The 25,162-nt window shown below is 41.1% G+C and overlaps 1 protein-coding gene across 1 annotated transcript in view; it reads left to right on the forward strand.

Moving 5' to 3' along the window:
* The window catches only part of TAFA4 (TAFA chemokine like family member 4), a 132,785-nt gene that overhangs the window by 104,196 nt on the left and 3,427 nt on the right, over positions 1-25,162 (forward strand). The window contains exons 3-4 of the mRNA XM_060163755.1: positions 5,569-5,724; positions 21,843-21,990. Of these exons, the coding sequence (XP_060019738.1) occupies positions 5,569-5,724; positions 21,843-21,990 (304 nt within the window). The remainder of the gene's footprint in view (positions 1-5,568; positions 5,725-21,842; positions 21,991-25,162) is intronic.

Here is a 25,162-nt window from a genome sequence, read left to right on the forward strand (position 1 = left end):
GCAAAAAGCCTAACCTTCTTCTTGAATAAGAGAGAATTCTTCCAGGTTTTGAACTGGGACGTATCTTTTCCTGTTTTTGCACTCAAACTGAAACATCAGCTCTTACTGCATCATGAATCTGTCCACCCTTGGACACATCTTCTTGGTTCCCTTTCTCTGGAGAACTCTGACTAATACAATGTTAACACATGAGCTGCTCAAGCACGTATAATCAGTGATTTCTGTGCATCGCCCACACTGGATCCCTATCTTCTGCCATCATTCCTTCAGCAGTTTTAAGTACCTGTTTCTGAGAACCCATCTCCTGTGCAAGGAACAAAGATTACAAAGAAACGAGGCACATCCTTATTAAAAGATTGTTGTCACATGTCAACAGTATACACATTTCTAGAAAGACTGTCTAAATGGAGCCACATAAACATTGTTATCAAGTAGAAAAGATGTTTATGTGGGAAACTGAGCCATATCTTGTGACTTGCTGAGGTAGAGATACTATTTTGGCTGTACTTGGTGAAATATTAGCTACCATAGCGACTACACTTTCTGCTGTGAGAGCATAGACACTGCCTGGGTTTGAATCTCTTCTCTTGCTATTTTCTAGTTGTGTTAACTTGGGCAAATCAATTTCTGGACATTTTATTAAATGTAAAATAGGAATAAAAATAGTGCCTGTACTGTAGCATTTTAAAAGATTACATAGAATATTTGTAGAAAGTTTAGAAGAGTGCCTGCAACCTACCATATTTTATCAAATCTAAGATGCTGTCAATTGTGAAATATACTGCTGTTTTGTGTATTTCAAAGAAAGAAAAGCAATGCCAATTATAATGGTAAGATGCTATCAGTTGTGACACATCCTGACATGTTAAAATATGTATCTTAAAAATCAATGAAGTACCATAGTTGGTGCTATATAAATGAATAAAATTCTAGACCAGGCAAGCTGATTATTCAGAGACAAGATTGAATATAAAAAAAAAAAAAAACTATTTGCATTTGTGGATGGTTATCTAAATAGCAACAAAATTCTCAGCAAACTGTAATATTAATGAATGTTCACATCACTTCTTTACTATTCTAGGAAGTTACTAAAGCACATTTCTTTTATTTTCTTAATGAGGTTTAGAGCTGCTTTCATTATAGATTCTCTAGGACCATTAAAAATCTAATTAAGGCATGATGGCTGTTACAGACAGAGTGTTTGTGCCCCCACCACCCACCAAATTCATATGTTGAAGCTCTAACCCCCAAATGTGACTGTATTTGGAAAGAGCGTCTGTGAGGAGGTGATAGAGGTTAAATGAGGTCATAAGGTGGGCCCTAATTTAATAGGGCTGGTGTCCTTAGGAAAAAAAGGAAGAGACACCAGAGCGCATGCTCTCTCTCTCTCTCTCTGCCATGTGAGGACATGGTAAGAAGGAGGCTGTTTAAAGCCAGGAAAAGAGCTCTCACCAGGAGTTGAAGTGGCCAGCACCTTGATCTTGGATTTCTGGCTTCCAGAACTCTGAGAAATAAATGTCTGTTGTTGAAGCCACCCAGTCTGTGATAGTTTGTTGTGGCAGCTGAGCAAACTGAGACAATGGCCAACAGGGAGGGTGGTCACTGAGAGAAGACTGAGGATGAATTAATCCCAGCCACCCCTCTTCCCCCTCGTGGCTACTCATTACCTGTCCAGGACCATTTGACCTGAAGTGCTTATTTGCAATTGGAGACTACAGAAAGGATCTCCCCATGAACTCTCCCCAGTCCTCACTTTTCTGCTTAGTTGGTGCTAAACTCCCATGCTACTTTACCGACATTGTAATTACTCCTTATTTTTTACGTATTTACTTTTTTACAATTGTACACAACTACCTATGGGAAATCAACACTCTTCTTGCAAACATTTAATTAGGTTTATAGTTTTAATTACTCCTTTCATATTTATGTTTTCCTCTGTAGTGGATTGAAAACTTTCTCTCATGCTGGCGATTTGACTCTCTGGGTACTGGTTCCGCTTTTATGTATTTTACAAATGAAACTTTGCCTTAGTGTTTGTTCTCACCATTAATTGGATTTTGCTTCCACCATTTAAGATAGTATGACAGGGAAGGGCCAGAAAAAATTCACCATGATATAGAGGTTACTTTGTAGAAGGTCTATCTGTATGGATTAAAAATCTGAAATACAGAATTGTAAAAAGGAGCTTTGTTATTCGAAGCACATACACCAAACAACAGAAACCAAGCAAAGCATTAACCTGTGGGAATCCTCGGGGAAGCCTGTTTTAACAAGTAGATGAGATTTCTTGTAATTCACAGAGCAATATATATGTAAACGGTATATCTGAAAATCATGAGGGTACTCAAGGGTGCCTGAAAACCTTGCCTTTCATTAATAATTTCTAAACATTGCCTCTACAATCTTGTTTCTGTTGTTTTTTTTTTTTTTTTATCAGAGCAAAGGTAAGTCTTTCCATCTTGGTGTAATCAGAGTTGGTGCATTAGTTATCCATTGCTGTGTAACAAATGAGCCCCGACCTTAGATGCTTGAAACAATCAACAAACAGTTGGCCCTTGAACAACGTAGGTTTGAACTGTGCAGGTCCACCATACTATGATTTTCTTCAGTAAGTATGTACTGTAGTACCACACGACCTGTGGTTGGCTGAATCCATAACTACAGATAAGGAGGGCCAACCATAAGTTATACTCAGGTTTTCGACTGGGTGTGTGGGGTCAGCGCTTCTAAGTCCTGCATCGTTCACAGGTCAACTATATATTATTTTACAGTCTTTGAGCAGCAGGTATCTGGGAATGGCTTAGCTGGGTGGTCCAGACTCAGGGTTGTTAGATTGCAGTTGAGCTGTTGGCTGGGATTGTAGTCTTTGAAGCCTCAACTAGGGCTGTAGGATCCACTTCCAAACTCACTCGTGGCAGCGCACAGCATGATTTCGTCCAGAGTGACTGATGAGCAGGCGAGGGACTGCACCACTGTCTTTTATAACCCGACTGTGGAAGTGATAAACCATCACTTGTGATGTGTGCTACTGGCACTGGTACACAGACCAGTGCTGGTGCGGTGTAGGAGGGAATGTACCTTGAAGCTCACTTACAGGGTTGTTGGCAAGAGACTTCAGTTCCTTGCCACAAAGGCCCCTTTATAGGGCCACTTATCCCATGGTTTCCTTTGAGTGAGTGATCCAAAAGGCACAGAAAGGGTGACCACCTAATTTTGGAAGTGACATATCATCATTTCCTCTGCACGCTATTGGTCATAAAGACCAACCCTGGTACCATGTGGGAAGGGACTGCACAAACGTGTGGACAGTAGGAGGCAGGGAGCATTAGGGACCATCTTGGACGGTGGCTGCTACAGCTGACATGACCTTGAACAGAACGACAGACTCATGGAGTGGAATCATTCCCTCAGGTCCAGCCATGAGAAGGGGTCCACTTAGTGTTCAGCTAAGTTCTCTCTTGGTTTTACAAATCTCCTGATAATTTTCCAATAAATTCTCTTTGGCTTAAGTGAGCTTAGATCACTTTCCATTGTTAAAAGACTTCTAACTGATAAAATGGACTCCAATATAAATTAAACGTAAACCATTTTCTGTTTGTTACAGGAGTATGGAAGTCAGTTTTATCATTGTTGGCGATGGGAGGTAGAAATATAGAATTGTGGACAGAGCAGCGAGAACCTGTGGTGCTAGGATGGAATTGGAGATGCCAGTGTGGACTCACGCTGTGGACTCACGCTGTGTACACACACACGCACACGCACACGCACACGCACACACACACACTCTCTCTCTCTCTCTCTCTCTCTCTCTCTCTCTCTTCCTAGGTCTATCTGCCCTTTCAGCCCCAAATCACTCCCTGGTAGCAATGAATAAACCTTTGTGCCAAGGTCCTGGTTCCTAAATCTGAAGCCCCACTAAAAACAGTCAGGGCTCCTTGGAGAAAACTGATGAGGGCGGGGAAAATCTGGCACATCTTTAGAGCCAGAAATTTAGCTAAGATCTCAAAGCATAACGGGGATATGTCAAAGTGACACAGCTGCCGCCTCCTGTCTAGATCTGAGATAATTTGAATGTTAATATAGAATCAGTTTTGCAACCATCATATTAATAATTGGTTCTGGTGGAAGTCATCAATGGATGCTAAAAATAGTGGGTCAAAGTTTGAAGAGTGGGGTGTTTACATAGTTTGAATATATTTCCCCTTAAAATGCTTATTAATTACAAAGGGCAAAATAGTACCTTTAGAAATGGAGAAACCTGGCAGCCACCACCTTAAGTATGTGATTAAAAGTAAGAGCACCAAAAGCCGGATAAATGACATTATGTGCCTCCTGATATGATGCACTGAGAAGAACATAGTGTCACTTCTGGGGTAATCTGCTAAAAGTGCATTGCCTGACTCTAATCAGGAGGAAACATCAGACAAATCCCAACTGAGGAACATTGTACAAAATAACTGACATGTATTCTTTAAAAATGTCAAGGTCAAGAAAGATAAAGTCTGAGGAATAGTTTCTGATTAAAGAAGGCTAAAGAAATGTGAACTAAATATAATGTAGGCTTCTGCATTGGATCCTGAGCAGCGGGGGAAATGGCTCTAAAGGACATTTTTGGGACAAGAGGAAAAATTTGACTGCAGATTGTCAGTTATATAATAGCATTGTATTAATGTTAAATGTCCTGAATTCGTTAATTATGTCAGAGAAAGTCTTTATTCTTGGGAAATACACAGTATTTAGGGGTGAAGGAGTGTCATGTCTGCAACTTACTCTCGAATGGCTCAGAAAAATATATGAAAGAGAGTGAATGAGAAAGCAAATGGGGTCACATGTTAACAATTAGGGAATCTAGGTAAAAGGTCTTATATCAGTTTGCCATTGTTGCTGTGACAGATTACCATAAATTTAGCGGCTTGTTTCTGTAGGTGAGAAGTCCGGCACAGTTTGGCTGGTTTCTCTGGGTTAAAATCAAGGTATCCGCAGGAGAGCCTTCCTTTATGGGGACCCTGGCGAAGAATCTGCTTCCAAGCACATCCAGGTTTTTGGCAGAATTCAGTGCCTTGTGGTTGTAGGACTGAAGTCTCCATTTCCTTGACTCTTGGCCCCTCCATTTTCAAGCCAGCAATGGTGTTTTGAGTCCTCCTCGTGTTTAAATCTGAATTCGCCTTCTGCTTCATCTCTCTGCTTTGAAGGGCTCATCACCTTAGCTCTACATGGATAATCCAGGATAATCTCCCTGTCTTAAACTTAACCAATTAGTAATCTTAATTACATCCGCAGAATCTCTTTTGCCATGTAAGTAACATGACACAGCCATTGGTGTGATACCAGGGGCTAAAGGTCCTGGAAGCCAAATTTCTGTATACCTCAGTTTTATAGGAGTTTTTGGCACTATTCTTGCCACCTTTATATAAGTTTAAATTTACATCAAAACAAACAAACAAAAAGGATTCATAAACGTAGTATACATGGAATTGGGAAATGTAGTCATGGCATCACTCACATCCTTGGTACTTTCATTTCTTCCTAACAGCACTGGGTCTGTTTTGCTCCCCTGTTATCCACCAGGTCACCACCAAATCAAGCAAGGGACCTGTGAGGTGGTCGCAGTGCACAGGTGCTGTAACAAGAACCGCATAGAGGAGCGATCACAAACGGTCAAGTGTTCTTGCTTCCCAGGACAGGTTGCTGGCACAGCTCGGGCTCAGCCTTCTTGTGTTGAAGGTAAGACCTTTCTGGTCAGTTTCCTTAATGTTGCAAAAGGACCTAACAGTAAAGAACCCCCCTACTTTGCTGTCTTTGCAACTCAAAGGAAACTAGGGCTGCACCTATGTCAACTATGTCAGTGTCATTTAAAAAATGAACATAAATATAACCCCACAAATTTCTTAATGAGTAGGGTATTAATGATGTCTCCCAAGAGGTACCAATGAGGAGTTCAGTTACTGGACAATCAGGAAGATATGCTTTGATTTCTGCTTGCCCAACTGTCTCTCCAAATATCACCCACTGGAGCAGTTTCTTCCCTAGACATGCTTTTCCGCCTCCTCTAAAACTCTATTCAGAAAGTCAGCAACCTGGTTTTCTCACCTCGTGTTTGATGTTATAGACTAATATTCTCTTTATTTCTAGTTTACTATTTATATAACATCTTTGGAGCAAGTTCTGTGAGAATAGTTTGGGATATCATTCATTTGTTGTTTCCCTATCCCCTAGCAGAATATGGTGGCAGTGGTTAAAAAAAAAAAAAAAAGAATCAATGTTGATGGTTGTAGGTGGAGGCCTGGGACTGATTCCTTTTGATGCCCCCTGGCTCCTTCCAGCAGACACCTTGTTAGAAACAAGTATCAGTCCCCAGGGGGACAGATGCATGAGGTTAAGTCTTGTAGCAGTTTCTCTACAGTGGTGTGAAATCTCCCTGAAAACGAACACTTCCTGTCTTATCTGATGCATTTCTAAAGGTCAGCAGTTAAAACACACACACATACTTATCTCTAGAACCATACCACGTCCCACCCACCCTACCAAACAGACACACATTTGTAGACTGTTTGGTGTGCACGTATTGTATACAAACCATAGCTATGTATCAAGCATGATCTCTGCCACCTTTCAAAATGGAAAGTGAACGTGGAAAACTTCCCATCTAGAATTCCTCACCAGAAACTCTGGGGGCCAAATGTGTTGCTGAATTCAGATTCTGTCAGATTTAGTTAAGGCAACATAGTGCATATGCCATCTATTACCTAACAGACCTAACGTCTTCTGCAGTTGCACCCCATAATTACAGATATTAATATTTATACAGTAAAATATATGAATATTCATGCAGGATGGGATAAGGCAAGATGAAGAACCTCATGTTAATTCAAGTCAGGTATTGCTGCCATTCTAAAGAAATTCTTGCCATTTTCAGAGCTTTTTGGATTTGGGGCTTAAAGATAAAGGATTGTAGGCCTTTAAAAAAAAGGTAAGGATTTTTAACATTAAAAAAAAAATTGCTAAGTTTGTCTCCCCAGCTGGGACAGTTTAGTGTATATATTTGCTCCATTACTGAATCCAGATCATACTCATTTTGTCTCCTTGCTCGCTCTCAAATCAGTCCACTCTTCTCTACCTCACTGTCACCTCCACCGTCTAAGGGCCTAAATACATTTTGCTGAGCTTACTACTCTTCGTCTTCCAATTTTCACGCTGTAGCCAGAATGATCCTTCTACAGAAACAGAACTCATTACATCACTCCCATATTTAAAACCACACTTCAGTGACTTTCACTGTCTTTAAAATGAAATCCAAATTCCTTACCATGGCTTGGCTGACGAAGCCCTGCATAATCTCGTTCTGTCTTACTTTTTTCTTTGAACTACTGTACCCCAGGCAAACTGGAGGCTTTTCTGTTCCCTTTCATCTCTGCACTTCACCTGTCATTGCCTGAATCGTTCCCTTCATCCCCCCAACACACATTTGTCCACTTAATGCCTACTCTCCTTTCAGATCTTCTATATGTTCTTGTATCTCCCCATACTTCCAGTTCATGATGTGCATCTTGTTTTGTTGTAAAAACTTGCCGAATGTATGCTTCCCATTAGTCTGCAAGTTGCTTGAGGATGAGAACTGGGTCTCTTATTTACATCTCCCCGCAGTAGCTGGTAGCATGATGAGTTTTAGCACAGGAGAGAATTATTTCATCTTCACTAATCACAGATTCATTTCGAAAGGTAACAACAATGGTTGCTTGCCTCTGTAGATTTTACTTAATTTTTAATTAACAGTTGTAAAGATGTTTAATGTTTTTATTGAAGTATAGTTGACATACAATATTATGGGAGTTTTAGGTGTACAACACAGCGGTTTGACATTGATAAACATTACATATTGATCACCAGGATAAGTCAACCATCTGTTGCCATACAAAGTTATTACACAATTATTGACTATATTCCCTGTGCTGTGTATTACATCCCCATGGCTTATTTTATAACTGGAAGTTTGTACCTCTTAATTCTCTTCACCTATTTTGTCCAACCTCCCACACTTCTCCCCTCTGGAGACCACCAGTTTTTTGTTCTGCATCTGTGAGTCTGTTTCTGTTTGGTTCTGTTTGTTGTTCTTTTTTTTTCTTTTTTTAAATTTTTTAGATTCCACATATAAGTGAAATAATATGTTATTTGTCTTTCTTTGTCTGACTTATTTCACTTAGCATAATACCCTCTAGATACATTCACATTGTTGCAAATGACAGAATTTTCTTCTTTTTATGGCTGAGTAATATTCCATTGTATATATATATATATATATATATATATATATATACACACCACATCTTCTTTATCCATTCATCTGTTGATGGGCAGTTAGATTGTTTCCATACATTGGCTATTGTAAATAATGCTGCAGTGAACATAGAGGTGCATATTTCTTTTCCAGTTAGTGTTTTTGTATTCTTTGGGTAGAGAGCCAGAAGTGGGGTAGCTACTGGATCATATGGTAATTCTATTCCTAGTATTTTGAGGAATCTCCATACTGTCTTCCATAGTGGCTGCACCAATTTAAATTCCCAACAACAGTGTATAAGGGTTCGCTTATCCCACACGTGATTGTTTTCTTAATTTTTCTTAGTTTGTTATTAGTTTATGGAAATACAATAGATTTATGTATACTGATTTTTGTATCCTGCAACTTTACTGAATCCACTTATCACTTTTAATAGTTTTTTGGTGGCGTCTTTAAGGTTTTTTTCATATATACTATCATGTCATCTGCAAACAGTGACAGTTTTACTTCTTTTTTTTCTAATTTGGATAACTTGTATTTCTTTTTCTTGTCTGATTGTTGTGACTAGGACTTCTCACACTGTGTTGAGTAAAAGTCGTGATAGTAGGGATCCTTGTCTTGTTCCTCATCTTAGAGGAAAAGCTTTCAGCATTTCACCATTGAGTGTGATGTTAACTGTGGGTTTATTGTATATGGCCTTTATTATGTTGAGGTACATTCCCTCTATACTCACTTTGTTGAGAGCTTTTAATCATAACTGGATGTTGAATTTTGCCAAGCGCTTTTTCTTTATCTACTGAGATGACTGTATGATTTTCTCCTTTATTTTGTAAATGTGGTACATCACATTGATTGATTTGCAGATATTGAACCATCCTTGAATTCCTGGAATAAATCCCACTTGATCATGGCATACGGTCTTTTTAATGTACTGCTGAATTAGGTTTGCTAATGTTTTGTTGAGGTTTTTTGCTTCTATCTTCATCAGGGATGTTGGCCAGTAATTGTCTTTTTTTTTTCTTTTTTTGGTGTACAGTCTTTGTCTATAGTTTTAGTATAAGGATGAGTTTGGAAGCATTCCTTCCTCTTTAACTTTTGGGAATAATTTGAAAAGGATAAGTATTAACTCTTCTTTAAATGTTTTATAGAATTCATCTCGGAAGACATCTGGTCCTGGACTTTGTTGTGAAGGGATTGTTTTGTTTTGTTTTCTGGAGTATACTTGCTTTACACTGCTGTGTCAGTTTCTGCTGTACAGCAAAGTGAATCAGCCATATGTATACACGTATCCCCTCATTTGTGGATTTCCTTCCCATTTAGGGCACCGCAGAGCATGAAGTAGAGTTCCCTGTGCCATATAGTAGGTTCTCATTAGTTATCTATTTTATACTTGGTATTGATAGTATATATATGTCAATCCAAATCTCCCAGTTCATCCCAGCCCCCCCTTCCCCCTTGGTATCCTGTTGTGAGCTTTTGGATTATTGAGTCAATTTCAATACTAGTAATCAATTTGTTCAGATTTTCTATTTCTTCCTGATTGCCTTAGAAGAATGTATGTTTCTAGGAGTTTATCTATTTCTTTGAGGTTGTGCAGTTTGTTGGTATATAATTATTTCTCCTGACCTCTTATGATTCTTTGTATTTCTGTGGTGTTGGTTGTAACCTCTCTTTCATTTCTGATTTTATTTATTTGGGCCCTTTCTTTTTTTTGCTTGATGAGTATGGCTAAATGTTAATCAATTTTGTTTATATTTTCAAAGAACAAGCTCTTAGTTTCATTGATCTTGTCTATTTTCTTTTTAGTCTCTATTTCATTTATTTCTGCTCTAACGCTTATTATTTCCTTCCTTCTGCTGACTTTGGGCTTTCTTTGTTCCTCTTCTTCTAATTCATTTAGATGGTAAGTTAGGTTGTTTGAGATTTTTCTTGTTTCTTGAGGTAGGCCTGTATCACTAAATTTCCCTCTTAGAACTACATTCACTGCGTCCTATAGATTCTGGAAAATTGTCTTTTATTTTTGTTTCGAGATAGTTTCTGATTTCCTCTTTGATTTCTTCACTGACGAATTGGTGTTTTGGTAACATGTTGTTTAGTCTCCACGCATTTGTGTTTTATCCAGGTTTCTTTTTGTAATTTGATTTCTTGTTTCGTACCTCTGTGGGTGGTTGAAAGTGCTTGATTTCACTCGTCTTAAATTTATTGAGACTTGTGTTATGGTATAATGTGATCTATCCTGGAGAATGTTCCATGTGCTCTTGAAATGTATGTGTTTTTTCTGCTTTTATAGTAAACTGTTTATTTTATACTGGAGTGCAGTTGATTAACAGTGTTGCGTTAGTTTCAGGTGTATAGCAAAGCGATTCAGTTATACATATACATGTTTCTACTCCTTTTCAAAGTCTTTTCCCATTTAGCTTATTACAGAGTATGGAGCAGAGTTCCCTGCTGCTATACAGTAGGTCCTTGTTGTTTATCTATTTTAAATATAGAGGTGAGTACATGTCAAGCCTAAACTCCCAATCTATCCCTTCCCCCACCCTTCCCCCCAGTATCTATAAGTTCGTTCTCTAAGTCTGTGATTCTGTTTGTGTTTTGTAAATAAGTTCATTTGTATCTGTTTTCTTAGATTCCATATATAAGTGATATTATATGATATTTGTCTTTCTCTTTCTGACTTACTTCACTTAATATGATAATCTTCAGGTCCATCCATGTTGTTGCAAATGGCATTATGTCATTCTTCTTAATGGCTGAGTAATATTCCATTGTCTATATGTGCCACATCTTCTTTATCCATTCATCTGTTGATGGACATTTAGGTTTGCTTCCATGTCTTGGCTACTGTAAACAGTGCTGCAATGAACACCGGGTGCCGTATCCTTTTGAACCATGCTTTTCTCTGGATATATGCCCAGGAGTGGGAGAGCCGGAACATATGGCAGCTCTCTTTTTCCGTTTGTAAGGAACCTCAATATGGTTTTCCGTAGTGGCTCTACCAATTTACATTCCCACCAACAGTGTAGGAGGGTTCCCTTTCTCCACCCCCTCTACAGCATTTATTGTTTGCAGATATTTTGATGATGGCCATTCTGACTGGTGTGAGGTGATATCTCATAATTTTGATTTGCATTTCTCTAGTAATTAGTGATGTTGAGTATCTTTTCACGTGCCTCTTGGCCTTCTGTATGTCTTCTTTGGAGAAATGTCTATTTAGGTCTTCTGCCCATCCTTTGATTGGGTTGTTTTTTTGATACTGAGTCACATGAGCTGTTTGTAAATTTTGGAGACTAATCCCTTGTTGGTTGAATCATTTGCAAACATTTTCTCCCATTCTGTGTGTTCTCTTTTCATTTTGTTTATGGTTTCCTTTGCTGTGCAAACACTTTTGAGTTTAATTAGGTCCCATTTGTTTATTTTTGTTTTTATTTCCATTACTCTGGGAGACGGATCAAAAAAGATATTGCTGTGATCTGTGTCAAAGAGTGTTCTGCCTATGTTTTCCTCTAAGAGTTTTATAGTATCTGGTCTTACGTTTAGGTCTTTAATCCATCTTGAGTTTACTTTTTTTGTGTGTTTTTTTTTTGGTGGACTGTATCTATCAAGGTCATCTGATCTAATGTGTCACTTAAGGCCAATGTTTCATTATTGATTTTTTTTGTCTGGATGGTCTGTCCATTGATGTAAGTGGGGTGTTCACATCCTCCTATTATACCTGTCAAGTTCTACCTTTATATCTGTTAATATTTACTTTATGTGTTTAGGTGCTCCTCTGTTGGGTGCATAGATATTTACGAGCATTATACCTTGTTGGATTGATCCCTTTATTATTAGGTAATGTCCTTCTTTGTCTCTGTTTACAGTTTTTGTTTTAGAGTCTATTCTAAGTATTGCTACATCTGCTGTTGATTCCCTTTAGTGAATTTTTAATTTAAGTTACTGGATATATGTATTTTTAATCAGAGTATAGTTGATTTACAATGTTGTGTTAGTTTCAGGTGTACAGCAAAGTGAATCAGTTATACATATACATACATCCACTCTTTTTTAGATACTTTTCCCATACAGGCCATTACAGAGTATTGAGTAGAAGTTACCGTATTCTTTAGTTCTGATGTTTTTTTGAAGTTCTATCCCTTTTTTGAAGTTCTCACTGCGTTCATTCATTCTTCTCCTTTGTTCAGTGAGTGTCTTTATGACTATTACTTTAAACTCTTTAGCTGGTAAATCGGTTACCTCCATTTCATTTAGTTCTTTTTCTGTGTTTTTTCCTGTTTATTTCCATTTGGAAGGTGTTTCTTTGTCTCCTCATTTTGGCTAACTACATATATGAGGTATGTCAGCTATGTCTCCCGGTCTCGAAAGAGTGGCCTTATGTACAAGGTGCCCTGTGGGGCCCAGTGGCACAGTCACCCTTGGTCACCAGAGCCAGCTGCTCCAGAGGTATCACTGGTGTGGGCTGTATGCACCCTCCTTGTATGGTTGAGTCTTGATTGCTACAGACACACTGGTTGGTGGGCAGGGCTGACCCCCGGGCTGGCTGGCTGCATGGGTTGGCCAGGACTGTTACGGGGCACGTTGATGAGTAGAACTCGTCTCTGGCACGACTGGCTGTGGGGCCTGATCATGACTCTTGTGGGACTGCCGGTGTGCGGAGCTCTCCGAATGCTTTGGAGGGACCCCAGTGCCGGCCAAGCTGCTGCGTGGGGTAGGGGGCAAGGACCATTTTGCGGGGGCACTGGTAACGGCTGAGGTGGCCCAGCAGGCAGGGCAGGAGCTACTTTGGAGGGACTGATCACAGCTGGGTAGGGTCTTGGGGAACACCAGAGTGGGGCACAGTGTTAGCTAGGTAGATGGAGAGTTACGGAAATGGTGCACATCAGTGATGGGTGAGCTAGGTAAAAGGAGAGTTAAAAAAAAAAAAAAAAAAGGGTTCCTGCCAGCACTTCTGTCCCTGGAGGAAGTTCCACCGGATCCCTGCCCCTCGGGCATGTGTCCTAAATTTAGTCGATGAATTTCCTTCTTGTGTCACACAGGCACTTTGCAAGCTGGTGCCTCCGTACTGGGACTGGGAGCAAGTGAGTTTGTGTGTGAATCCTTCAAGGGTGGAGTCTCAGTTTTCTCCATTCCTCCAGCTCTCCTAGACGTAAGCTCCACTAGTTTTCAAGGCCAGATGTTCTAAGCGCTCATCTTCCTGGTGCAGGACCCCCGGGCTGGGGCAGCTGCTGTGGGGCTCGGACCCTTTGCTCCTCGGCAGGGAGCTTCATGGTTGTGTTATCCCTCCTGCTTGTGGGTCCCCGCACCAGGGGTGTGGGTTCTGACTAGACCACATCTCTGACCTTCGTACCTGTTTGGATGTGGCCTTTTCTTTATAGGCTTAGTTGTAGAAATATGTTCTCCTACTCTCTAGGTCATGCTCAGAAATCGTTGTTCTATAGGTATTTGTAGTTTTGGTGTGTCCATGGGAGGAGGTGAGCTCAGGGTCTTCCTATTCTGCCATTTTATCCAGAAGCAACATCGCCTCTCTGTATTTTAAACTTCTACAGGAGCTCACGAATCATAACAAACTGTATTTATACTGTCTAGTTTAGAATATTTGGATATAAAAATCTTAGATATCTAAATAATGTTTTACAAAACTCAAAGCACTTTTATCGATGCCTGGAAAGTACAGATAGGGTAATAGTTCCTATTAGCATCTGTCTCTTAGTAAAGGAAATACTAATACCTTATCATACACTGGCTTGTTTTAAATTTTGTATATGAGAGAAATCCCTTTTGGCCTCTACCCTATGGGTACCCTATGGGTTTGGTCAATATATTTTCCATATACTTGTGTATTTAAAGACAGGTCTGTGGAAAATGTGGTAGATTTCAGTATGAATGTGTTTTACACAAATGGCTATCACTGGATATTTCTTAATCCAATGTGCATTATTCCTATTAGTATTAGGTTGTGGAGCTCTTTGTGTACTAGTACCTATCGACCTGTTTGTTTAATCGCTCCACGGCATCCATTATATTGGACAGGTTATAATTTATTTAGCTGTTCTTCTACTGAAAGACATTTTGGTTGTGTCTGTGGCAAAGGAAACACGCTCACAGGGTCCATGATTTCCCTAGTGTAGAGGATCAGTTAGTGATGGAGACCAATTATTTGGTGTCGGAGCAGAGTCTGTAGAGTAGAATTTCTGTGATGACGCAAGTGTTCTTTCTATGTATCTCCCTCTCTATATGGCATGATGTATATGTGTCCAGTATGATTGGTTGCCGCTAAGCACAGGCGGCCCTTGAGCATTTGAGATGTGACTAGTGTAAATTTACATGGGAACTTGTGCCTAGAAGCGTCTATATTGGGTAGTGCAGGAGAAGCTTTATGTAAATCTGTAACTTCAGTGCAACATTTGGTGGCCAGAGCACACCAAAACCCTGAAAGATGGGATTGTAATCGTGTCTTCATATGTGTGTTCCCTGCACTAGCACTGCTTGGCCAATAGTCGGTGCTCAGTCAGTGTTTATTGGCTCAGAGTCACAGAGGAGGTGTAGGAAGTTGTAGTTTAGGCTCTAGTTAGGGGGTATGTCTGTTTTCCTATCTCCCTGATCATCTGTTCCTTATCTGAACATGTTTTGATTAGGGCTTTTTAGCTTTACCTGCTTAATCTTTATCCCATAATAATTATGCAGTATCATGCTGCTAATTGGCGTGCGGGAAGACCTAGTCTCAGCTGCTGCTATGTTCCTTTTATCTTATTTGTCACTAAGAATGGAGAGGATCTAAAATATAAAATTTACTTGAATTTACATTTAAATTAAAACCAAGGCGAGAAGACATGGGGGGGCACTTACTAATGTTGGTATAGACACTGGACTGTCTTTATGCATTTTTGTTAATCCACACCACAGATACTTACCTGGTGTTTTTTGTTGCTCTTCCATAAAATCATAGCTTTTACTAGTTAAAAAGGGAGAAAAAGTAGCTTTTTTTTTTCCTCCTATCAGGCTTTTTTCTTATAATTAACTTATGAAGTCCCCCTGAATTATTGAAATGTGTCTGTAATACACATTTCGGATTTGGGAGAAGGGATGGGGAATTATTTGATTAAAGCTATGAGTACTTGGATCCTAAAACAGAAACTATTTAGCTGTTAAGCATTCTTGCTTTTGACTCGTCTACTGGCATAGACAAGGCTGTTTTGTGGTAGGAACCGTATTCTACACATTTATCAAGAGATAATGCTGAATCGTTTTAGGATAAGATGAAATAAATGTGTAGTACAGTGAAACAATTTATTTTGTCAAAGTGAATGCTTTCTAAACATCGGTTTTAAAAAAACTTAATAAGGTGAAAGCCTAGGACTGGAAGACAGTTAGTTACTTTTTAAAGCTATAGTTTTTTTCCTTTGGATGATGCCCAAATATCTTTTCTGAGATGTCGGATTTCGCTTATTTAAGGACAAGAGTTACTGTGTGTATTGCAGACATCTTTCATGGCTTTATGGATTGTGTGGTGAGATGCAGGGTCTGTCTTTAAGTTGTGAGTTCACACGGTTTTCTTACCAGTTATGTTCTCTGTGCCACCTGGCAGACGAAGCAGTTTTCTGAGTTCTTCTCACTGTTGGTCAGGTAAAGGACAATGAAGAATCCTTTACAAAAAGTACTTTGGAAGTTGGAAGGACATGCCTCTTGCGTATGTTTGTTCATTTATCAAGTTTTAATTTAGCACATTTGTGCCTGGCATGTCCTAGATGCTGGAGGGTAGCATAATAATTAGACTCAGGTCCTGCTTTCAAGGAGCCCAGAGTTTACTCGGAAAGATCGGTAATCAAACTCTAGTAAAGCAGACGAGGGGTCAAGCGGTGGTGCCCATGAGAAGCCATCAGTCTGATTTGACCAGGTAGGAAGGAGCTAGGGAGGGCAGGCGTGTAGAGCACCTGAGAATGAAGGGGACAACCTTGGGAAGCGGAATCAGCTCGCCTGGCTCAGAAATGGTAGAAGACAAAGCTGGAGATGTAAACAGAGCCTGTGATATTAAAGGCCTTAGAGCAAATCAAATTTTAGGGCTTACTGCCTGCCTTCTGGGAATTTGTATTCAAGGAGAATGGATGAAGTGCTAGGAACAAAGTGCATATAAAATACCCTGAGGTTTCTGAGCAGGAAAAATGTGATCTCTGAATCTGACAGGTCACACAGACTGTCAGCACAGTGAGCCCAAGATTAGCCAGGATTTGTGTGTGTGAAAGAGAGATACAAAGGTTAGACTTGTGGAAGCGCCCCCGGTGGAGGGAGGACGGAAGCCATGGAATAGAGGTGGCGTGATGATATTTACTGTGAATTAGTATCACTTTCACCAGCCAAAGCTTTGATGAGGTCTGATGATCTAGCATAGCCTCTCATGTTGGGCCGAGTACATCTAAATCATCACCGTAGATAAATAGATAACCACAGATCAGTGTTTCTCAGCCGGGGCGTGATTTTCTCCCTGCAGCCCGGGGGACATTTGACCATGTCTGGTGACACTTCTGGTGGTTATGCTGGGGGAGAGGGTGCTACTGGCATCTAGCAGGTAGAGGCCAGGGACGCTGCTGAATATCCATGGTGAATGCACAGGATATACGCCCCCAATAAAATGATCTGGTCCCAAACGTAGGTCAAGAGACCCTGCCTTAGCAGTTTCCGCCAAATGTGCGTGTGCGTGTGCTTGTGCGAGGGGGCCTTTAGCTGGGAAGACAAACCTAGATCACAGGAGTCTGTACACCCTCAGCCCCAGCCTCCCGCCGTACTCTGTGCAGATAACACTACTGTGTCATGTGTGAAGTGTGGGAACAAGGAAAACGTTCCTTCAAAAAATTGTAGTCCTCTCACTACTGCTTTTATGCATGTGACCTGGGTCAGGTTGGAATGGCTTCTTTTCTTTGAATAACCAGAAATATAAATGGGCAGGGCTTTCCACCTATCTTAACAGTTAATAAATGGCTTAATTTTTAAAGAACACAGTGAGTGTCTTGAAATAACAGGGGTGAGAGCAAAATAGCTAAAGATACGATACGTTAAAACCTCAGAACCTATGCTTGTGACTGTTTCCATTTTCTAGATGATACATATTCCCCGAAGATGTGCTCTTAATCTCTCTGTGCGTAGTTTCAGGGTAAAAATACACTCTTCTTTAGAAAAGCCTTAACTCTGTGTAAATACAACCACACTAAGTCCACAAAGGAGATGCCAGCTGTTGAGGAGTGAGCCTGTTGGTCTTATTCGAAGGTGGGCTTATCTAAATAGCTATATAAATACATATTGTGTTTTATCTAACAGAGTGGTATTTATTTGGGACGAGGGCTAGAAACAAAAACCCTCCATCTATTTCATACAACAGAGAGTAAAGAAAATGCACCAGCAGCACAGTAGCTACTTAGTCACCTTACATTTTCACCTAAAAAACATTATAGAAAGTACTAGTTGCCTGTCTTTGTTTAACTTCGTTTCTGCATAAAGCTAGAAATTCGTTAGAGCTTGGCAGCTTGGAGATAGACAGATAGGGATATTTTGTATTTTCCTAAGGCAGGGGGCTTTTTAAAGAATTTCATTTTAAAAATAGAAGTGACAAGACACTTTTCTCTTGTAAAGTATAAGTATATTATGGTATTTGGCACCAGGGAAAAAAACCATGTATGCCTCCTACAAATTTATTTTCCTGTAGAGGCAAAACTCAGTTAAGTGGGCAGATGTTCTCAAGAGTTATTTTAATAGAACCCTACTTCTGAGTCTTTTGTCTCAGCTCATAGCCCTACTCCGTATGCACTCAGAGCTGAAGCATCCGGGCTGTTTAATCACCTTAGTCATTGTCGGGTCAAACCCTCTGTTGGTTTTCAGTTTAGCTGCGAGTTCCTTAATCAATCCTTAACTCAGAAAGGAATTTGAAACTTGTATTTTGGCTACTGGGATGGCTCTTATCATGTCTCCTTTTCTGAAAGAACATTTGCGATTAAGTCTTTCACAAGGAAACTTTATCTGGGTCAAGTGTCTACTTCTAGGGCTCCTCACTCAATGTATTCTATCAAATATGAACATGATGTCTTTTTTACAACGAGAAATATTTGAAATTCCAGGGCAGCCTGCTGTTTTAAGGAGTCTATTGTGCATCTGTCTCCATCGCTCTGTATTTCCCAACGAAATGAAAGGACAGTGGTAAATAGTTTCCAAAGGGCTTGACTACGTACGCTTCCTTCTTGTATTTATTTAAATACATTATTACACTTAAATCCTTAAACAAAATACTAGGCGATGCTGTAGTTGAGACTGTGATGAAAGCCTGACTCCATCATTTTCCCCACCTCAAGCTCCTTTTCTAGATTCGGCATCAGGATTATTTCAGATTCCCCTGAGTCCAGTGAGAAGGTACTAGCGTTTCTCCGCTGTGAAGCTGAGATAATATCGGATTCAGTCTATTTCCTCTGCGGGGAGTTTTATTCCCAGATTTCTCCCCTCACTCACACCTCAGTCGGTCTTCCCTGTCAGGCACCTTTTTGTTCTAAATTCTTTCATCGTCCCTGCCAGACTCACCCTTCTAGGGACCTAGGTTTTCCTGGCTTGTTGCACTACCGTGCTGAGAAACTTTCCATGGTTTCCCACTGCTTAGAGAATCAAGTCCTGAATTGTCCTTGACAGTCCCTAAAGTTTGCTTCCCAGACCACCTTTCTCAGCTGCACGCCCACTGTTTCCCTGCTGACCCCTCACTTGAGCCACGTGGGTCTCCTGGCTTCCAGGTGGCCGTTCACTGACCCCCCTGTCTTCACCTGGACAGATCACTAGCCATCTGTCAAAGCTTCTTTTTGACTCATCCATGTAGCTCTGATACCTGTCAAGAGCACATAGGTTTCCACTGCTGAGTGGAAGAAAGTTTGTCTAAGGAACAGTTTTAAAGCCTTTTAAAAAAGTACCTCAGATTCACTTTTAACTCTGTGCAAATATAACTAAGCTCTGGCAACGTTTAGATAACTTTTCCAGTCCTGCAGATGGCATTTTCAGTTGAGGGCTGGGAACCACCTCTTGTTTATCTTTATATCTACTTGGGACCAAACTAAGGTACTCAGAAAATAATCAATGACTGGTCGGCCCTTTGAAGATGGTCAGTTTTGTGTAGCACTTATTAATCTAAACGATTACTGCAAATTGTGGTACCAGTAGAAAGACTGATGGACACAGAGTCTCGATTCAGGTATTACTCACTTTGTGGAAAGCTCTGGTTTGTGGATCTGGAACCGTCTGCCTCCCCTTCTTGCTTCTGAAGGTTCTTGCGACCATCACAATGAAGGTTCTTGCGACCATCACAAGGGAACGGTATGTAAAAGTGCTTTGAAAATGACACAGCTCCATACGATTTTAAGGTGAAACCGTTGTGATGTCGGGGGCTGAAAAGAATGTAACTTGGTCAGACATGGCGCCAGTGTGTCCGTCCGCTCAAGTGCAGTGTCAGTCTCTGACATAAATAAATAACCCATTTAGCTGCGTGCCTTTCTCAGTGTCGGCACCTCCTGATTTAAACAGCACTTGGTTATTCTAGATCACAAATCTGCCTGAGTCATGTACTGTTGGTTTGGATGGGACTCGTTGGACACATAGCTCAGTATTTGGCCAAATCTGGAACGGTGGCTGCATGTGGAGAAAATACAGTATCTGGTTACTTCAGCCAATAATGGAACAATCCTATGCCCTCATCCTGCCACATCGCATTTGCCTGACAGGAGAAGAGTTTTGAATGCACTGGCTTCCTCCGTTACCTACTTTTGTCATTGCCTCTAGCAGAGATCTCTGGTGCGAGGGAGTGGGTATGTAGTAAGTGTTGGCAGCAGTGTCAGACTGCCTCTGTTCCAATGCTGCTTGGCTACTTGGAAAAAGGGTGACTCTGGGCAACTCATTTAATACCACCAGACCTCAGTTTTCTCCTCTCTGTAAAATGCAGAAAAAAGAAATAGCCACTTTGAACCTCAGAGTTGTAGTGAATTTGAAATTAGCAAATGCAGGCAGGACATCTGGCGATGTGTCCTGCACTCGAGAAAAAGTAGCTCTTAGGACTTACAGTCATACCTCATTTCATTGTACTACAGATACTGCGTTTTTACAGACTGATGGTTTGAGGCAGTAGTCTATCAGTGCCACTTTTCCAACCGCCTTTGCTTAGATTTGTGTATTTGTGTCCCATTTTGGTAGTTCCTGCAGTATTTCATACCCTCCACTGGCAAAAAGAATATGACTCGCTAAATGCTCAGGTGATGGTTAGCAATTTTGAGCAATAAAATATTTATTCATTACAGTAGGTACACCGAATTTTTTTTTGTTTAGATATAAGGCTATTGCACCTTTAATAGACTACAGTGTAGTGTAAACCTAACTTTTCTAGGCGCTGGGAAGTCATAAAATTGGTGTCACTTACTTTAGGGTGGTGGTCTGGAGTTCTCCAAGGTGGGGCTGTGGATGCCTGCTTTTTCTTGAACTTTAGTTTGAGACTTCTGAGGCAGTGGTAAAATCCATTGGGGTAGAATTGTTTTTTTTTTTTTTTAAGTCAATGTGTTACTGTTTCGACCCAAAAAAAAGAAAGAAGAGAAAAAACAAGGCTAACCTACCTCCACCCCCAATCCACACATACTACCCCCAGCTTTGGAGCTTTGTCCTATACCAGCCTGCAGGGTGGGGGTTCACCTTTAAAAATCAATCACAATCTTTTTCGTCCTTTGAAATCTATGGGAATAACCATCAAGGTGATGGTTTTGTCTTAACTTCTCTTCATCTGCCTGCAAACCCAGAGATCTGGGGTACTAGTTTCTGATTCAGGGGCTTAATTGGCAGACTGCTGTGGGGATAGTGAGATGAAGAGGAAAGGGAATTCACAGGTAAGCTCACTGACTAGTCGAGAATGTAGGCATGTGAGGGGGTGGCCCGCCCCTCCCATCTTAACTTGCGTCTAGTAGTGGACTCAAGTGGTTACTCACCTTGCTGGAATGGCGTGGAGAGATGAGGCACCCTGTGTGCTGAAAATGTTGACTGTTCTTAGTCTGTGCTGTTGAAAACAAAGAGTATGAAACACAACCGCGGTATCCGCGTCCACCACTATAACCTGCAACCAGAGACGGAGACCACGATAATGGTGAACATTTTCTGACCACACGGTGACTGGTCCACAGTCAGCCAAGACTTTCACACGGATTGGCTTTATGCTCTTGCCACCTTCTGGCAAGGCTCTGTTTTTATTCCCATCGTACAGGTGAAGAAACTGAAGCTGAGGGTAAAAAAGCTAGTCCAAGATCCTTCCATAAAGGTAGCACAGCCGAATTCAAACCCGGGCGGGCGTACTGCACAGTGCGAGATCTCACTAACTACATCATCCTCGGTTAGCCAACTGCATAAAAAGAAACTATTTGTTTCTGTACAGTATACGGCTGATTGGATTCTTTACTCACAAGATTTCACCATAAGCAATCTTGGAAGCCAGTGTACTCACCAATGTTGAGCTTTATGTTACCTGTATTTGGAGGAAGAAACCATGTCCCAAATATTATTTGGCTTTGTCTTCCAGCTTCCGTTGTGATTCAGAAGTGGTGGTGTCACATGAATCCTTGTTTGGAAGGAGAGGATTGCAAAGTGCTGCCAGATCACTCAGGTTGGTCCTGTAGCAGCGGCAATAAAGTCAAAACTACAAAGGCAAGTATAGACAAAACCCAACTGTAATTTACAACCTCAGTATATCATTACCTGTGGGGTCTCCCCCCCTTCGTTTCGTCCTGCCGTCAAGAGGACAGCGTTCTTTCTTGTTGATAAACCTGCTTGGGCAGGGCCCCTCTGTGACTCTGGCCCTTTGAAAAGTCCATTTCTCAGCATCACCCTTAGTTTCAGATTTTACAGAGCAGTGATTTGGTGGGGAAACGCATTCTTTTAGGCAGGGTACTGAATTCAGTTCAGCTCCTTCACGGGCCGATTTCAAGTAGAGGTTTCAGAGTTGACAGTCCCGTGCATCACAACAGTATGGCAGGAATCCACCTGCAGATGATTTACTGAAACAGAAAGACCTGCTGCCTAAGAGGAGACGTAATGGTTGAAGACTCTAATTCAAGCCTTGCGAGTCAATAGTTTCCTCCCCAAATCATCCTCTTTCTGGCTCTGAAAGACTCCATTTTCCACCTGGTTCTTGAGCCAGAAATTTAACTTCTTCCTCATGTCTCCCTGTCCATTCTATTATTTTGTCTTTGGGAATGTGACTCCCAAATCCCTCCACGCTTCTGCGTCCCATAGTTATAGTCCCCGTGAGGTCCACCATTGTGTCTCATCTGGATGACTGAGGTTGCGGCCTCACACCCGCTCTTGATTCCCTCCCAGTCTGTTCTCCACAGGATGACCCTAGTCGTTTTTGCGAATTGCAGATCTGCTAAGCTAGTCCACCTCCCCATTTTTCAGTGGCTTCTCTGGGTTCCTTAGCTAGCCTGTGCTTGTCTGGCCCTAGGTAAATAACCTGGCAAACTACCTCCCTCCCTCCCTTCATTCTTTCTGCTCCAACCGTCTCGGCCTTCTGTCTAGTCCTTCTTCCTGTGGTGCCTTTACAGTTGCAAAGGAATGTGCCTTCCGCCTTTCTTTTCTAGTTCACCATTACTTCTTCAGGGAATCCTTCACTGGTAGGATTCACGCTCCCTGTATCTCTGAGCACGGTACTAGAGTTACATTTTACAGGGAGCGCTATACTTATTGGCTTCATACTGACAGCTTTCTGTCTAGGAGGAGAGCTGTGAGGTCAGGGCCCCTCGCTGTTTGGCTTACCCATAATCGTCCCAGAGCCAGCTGCATGTCTCCGCGACTATTGCTTGAATGGAAATATTCATAAAACCGGTCATTCTAGGATTATAATGAGCTAGGCACACTGGAATGGGACGACTGTTTAGTTCTGGTTGCTGTGTCAGCTGTGGCCCCTGAGGAGGTATAACATCTCTTGAAGCGTTTCTCATCTTGCTTACAGTTTCCCCTTTATGAGTATTTGGAATTACTCGAGCTCTCAATCATTTTCAACCCCTGAGGTCATGAGAAGGTGAGTTCTCCTTCTATGTGTGTGTACGTGGGGTATTATAATACACGAGATTTTATAAAATAAATATTTAAGTATGTCATGAATAAAAGGTTACATCTACAACAGACTATTATAGAACAAGGTTTTATAATACATTTTAAATGTAGATTTTAGCTGATATTTGTCCTACCCCAAATTACCAATAGTATATAGTCAGTGATTTGATTAGTTCCTCATTATCTAGGTAGAATAATTTCAATATCAAGACCGTTGTAACATTAATTGCAATGATCAACTAACGTGTCCTTGTTAGTGATAGCATACCTATCAGGTTAAATGACCTGATCTATGCTTTTATGTCCAGCGCAGTAGAAGCTCGGGGAGGTTGCCGGAGGGGGAAGGAGGTTAGCACTGCCACCCTTTTTATCAGCTCTCCTTCTAACCAACTCCCCATACACTTCCAACCAGTGTAAACCTAAGTGTGCTTGTTAAGCAAATCCTGCCTTAAGATGATTCCACCATCCTTTCCCAATGTGCCCCTTTCAGCCCTTCGTCCCTCACCCCCTCCTAAATCAAAATCTTGGAGTGGCCAAGGAGCCAGGGTCTTAAATCCATCCACGATAAAAAAAAAAAAAAAGTCCTTCAACGTGTTTCTTGTCAACTAGGAAATTACATTTTGCGAGATTATTCTTGTATTGACTCTTACATATAAATATAAAAGAAGAACACAAGTGCCAGCCAGCTGTGTTCCAGAAATGAATGTGTCTAAGGGGTCCCCTGCTGCAGCAGCTCCCTCTCTACTGATGTGCCGAGAGCGAGGGCAGCTGCAGGAAGCAAACCTTGAGGGCCATTTTGGCTCTATGTGCTGGGGGTTAGAAGTTTGCTCAAGCTGCCTCCTCAACGGTAGTGACGTTTCATTTAGCACTTGGGAAAGCTGTAGAAGCGTAATACAGTTCCCCCAGCCCTCATGATACGTAGCTACTTTTTTTTTTAAGCGATACAGCACTGGAGAATAATCTCTGAGTCATAAAACTTTGTCTCCTTTATTCATCCAAGTCAGTGTGACTTGAACTATATAAAACATTTTATGTCTTTTATGGAGCTTCTGCACATAGAGTAACTTCATTTGTGGAGCTGTGACTGGCTTCAGTGAAGTGCTTGGTACTCCCAGAAGCTGCACCTTAAAATCGACACTGGACCTTACACCCCAGGTGAGACAGCAGTCCTATAAAGGTAGAACAGTTACCTCCCTCGAGGGGGGTATTAACTGTAGAACAAGATAGTTGCCATTGTCCTTAACAGTTGATGCACAGCAGCATCAGAACACAGAAAGGCTAAAAAATAAGATTATCTGCGGTAAGCCATCTAGGTCCGAATTTTCTTTTCCACTTCCACTTAGGTGCAAATGTGACAGAGGTAGCAGTCAACTTGAGATGTTACTAGCCTTAGATGAAGATAGGAATGCGAGAGGAGACCATTCCCTAACCAGGAAGGTTGGCATTGAGTTTATTCCGCTGGTGTAGTTTTCAGGATCCCCAGAGAGGAGGCAGCTACTGCTTTGTGGGAAAATATAACTGACTCTCTGTCATCCTGCCTCAATTTTCCCTAATTCAATTCTGAGTTTTATTACCTCCACCCTGCTAAATGTGCTAAATCATTTCTCCCTATTTAAGTATTAAGGCTCCTGACACTGTGTGCAATGTCCTCTTAGCACCAAAGGCAATGACTTGCCCGGGAGGCTTTTTGTTGTTTGCTAACGTAAGCAATTCACATTGAATCTTGAGAAGTTTTAGATGTTTAAACGTTCCTGATTTTAAAACGTCTACTAAGAGTGAAGAGGTATG

Source organism: Lagenorhynchus albirostris, chromosome 10 (genome assembly GCF_949774975.1).
Source record: "Lagenorhynchus albirostris chromosome 10, mLagAlb1.1, whole genome shotgun sequence".
Taxonomy (NCBI): Eukaryota; Metazoa; Chordata; class Mammalia; order Artiodactyla; family Delphinidae; genus Lagenorhynchus; species Lagenorhynchus albirostris.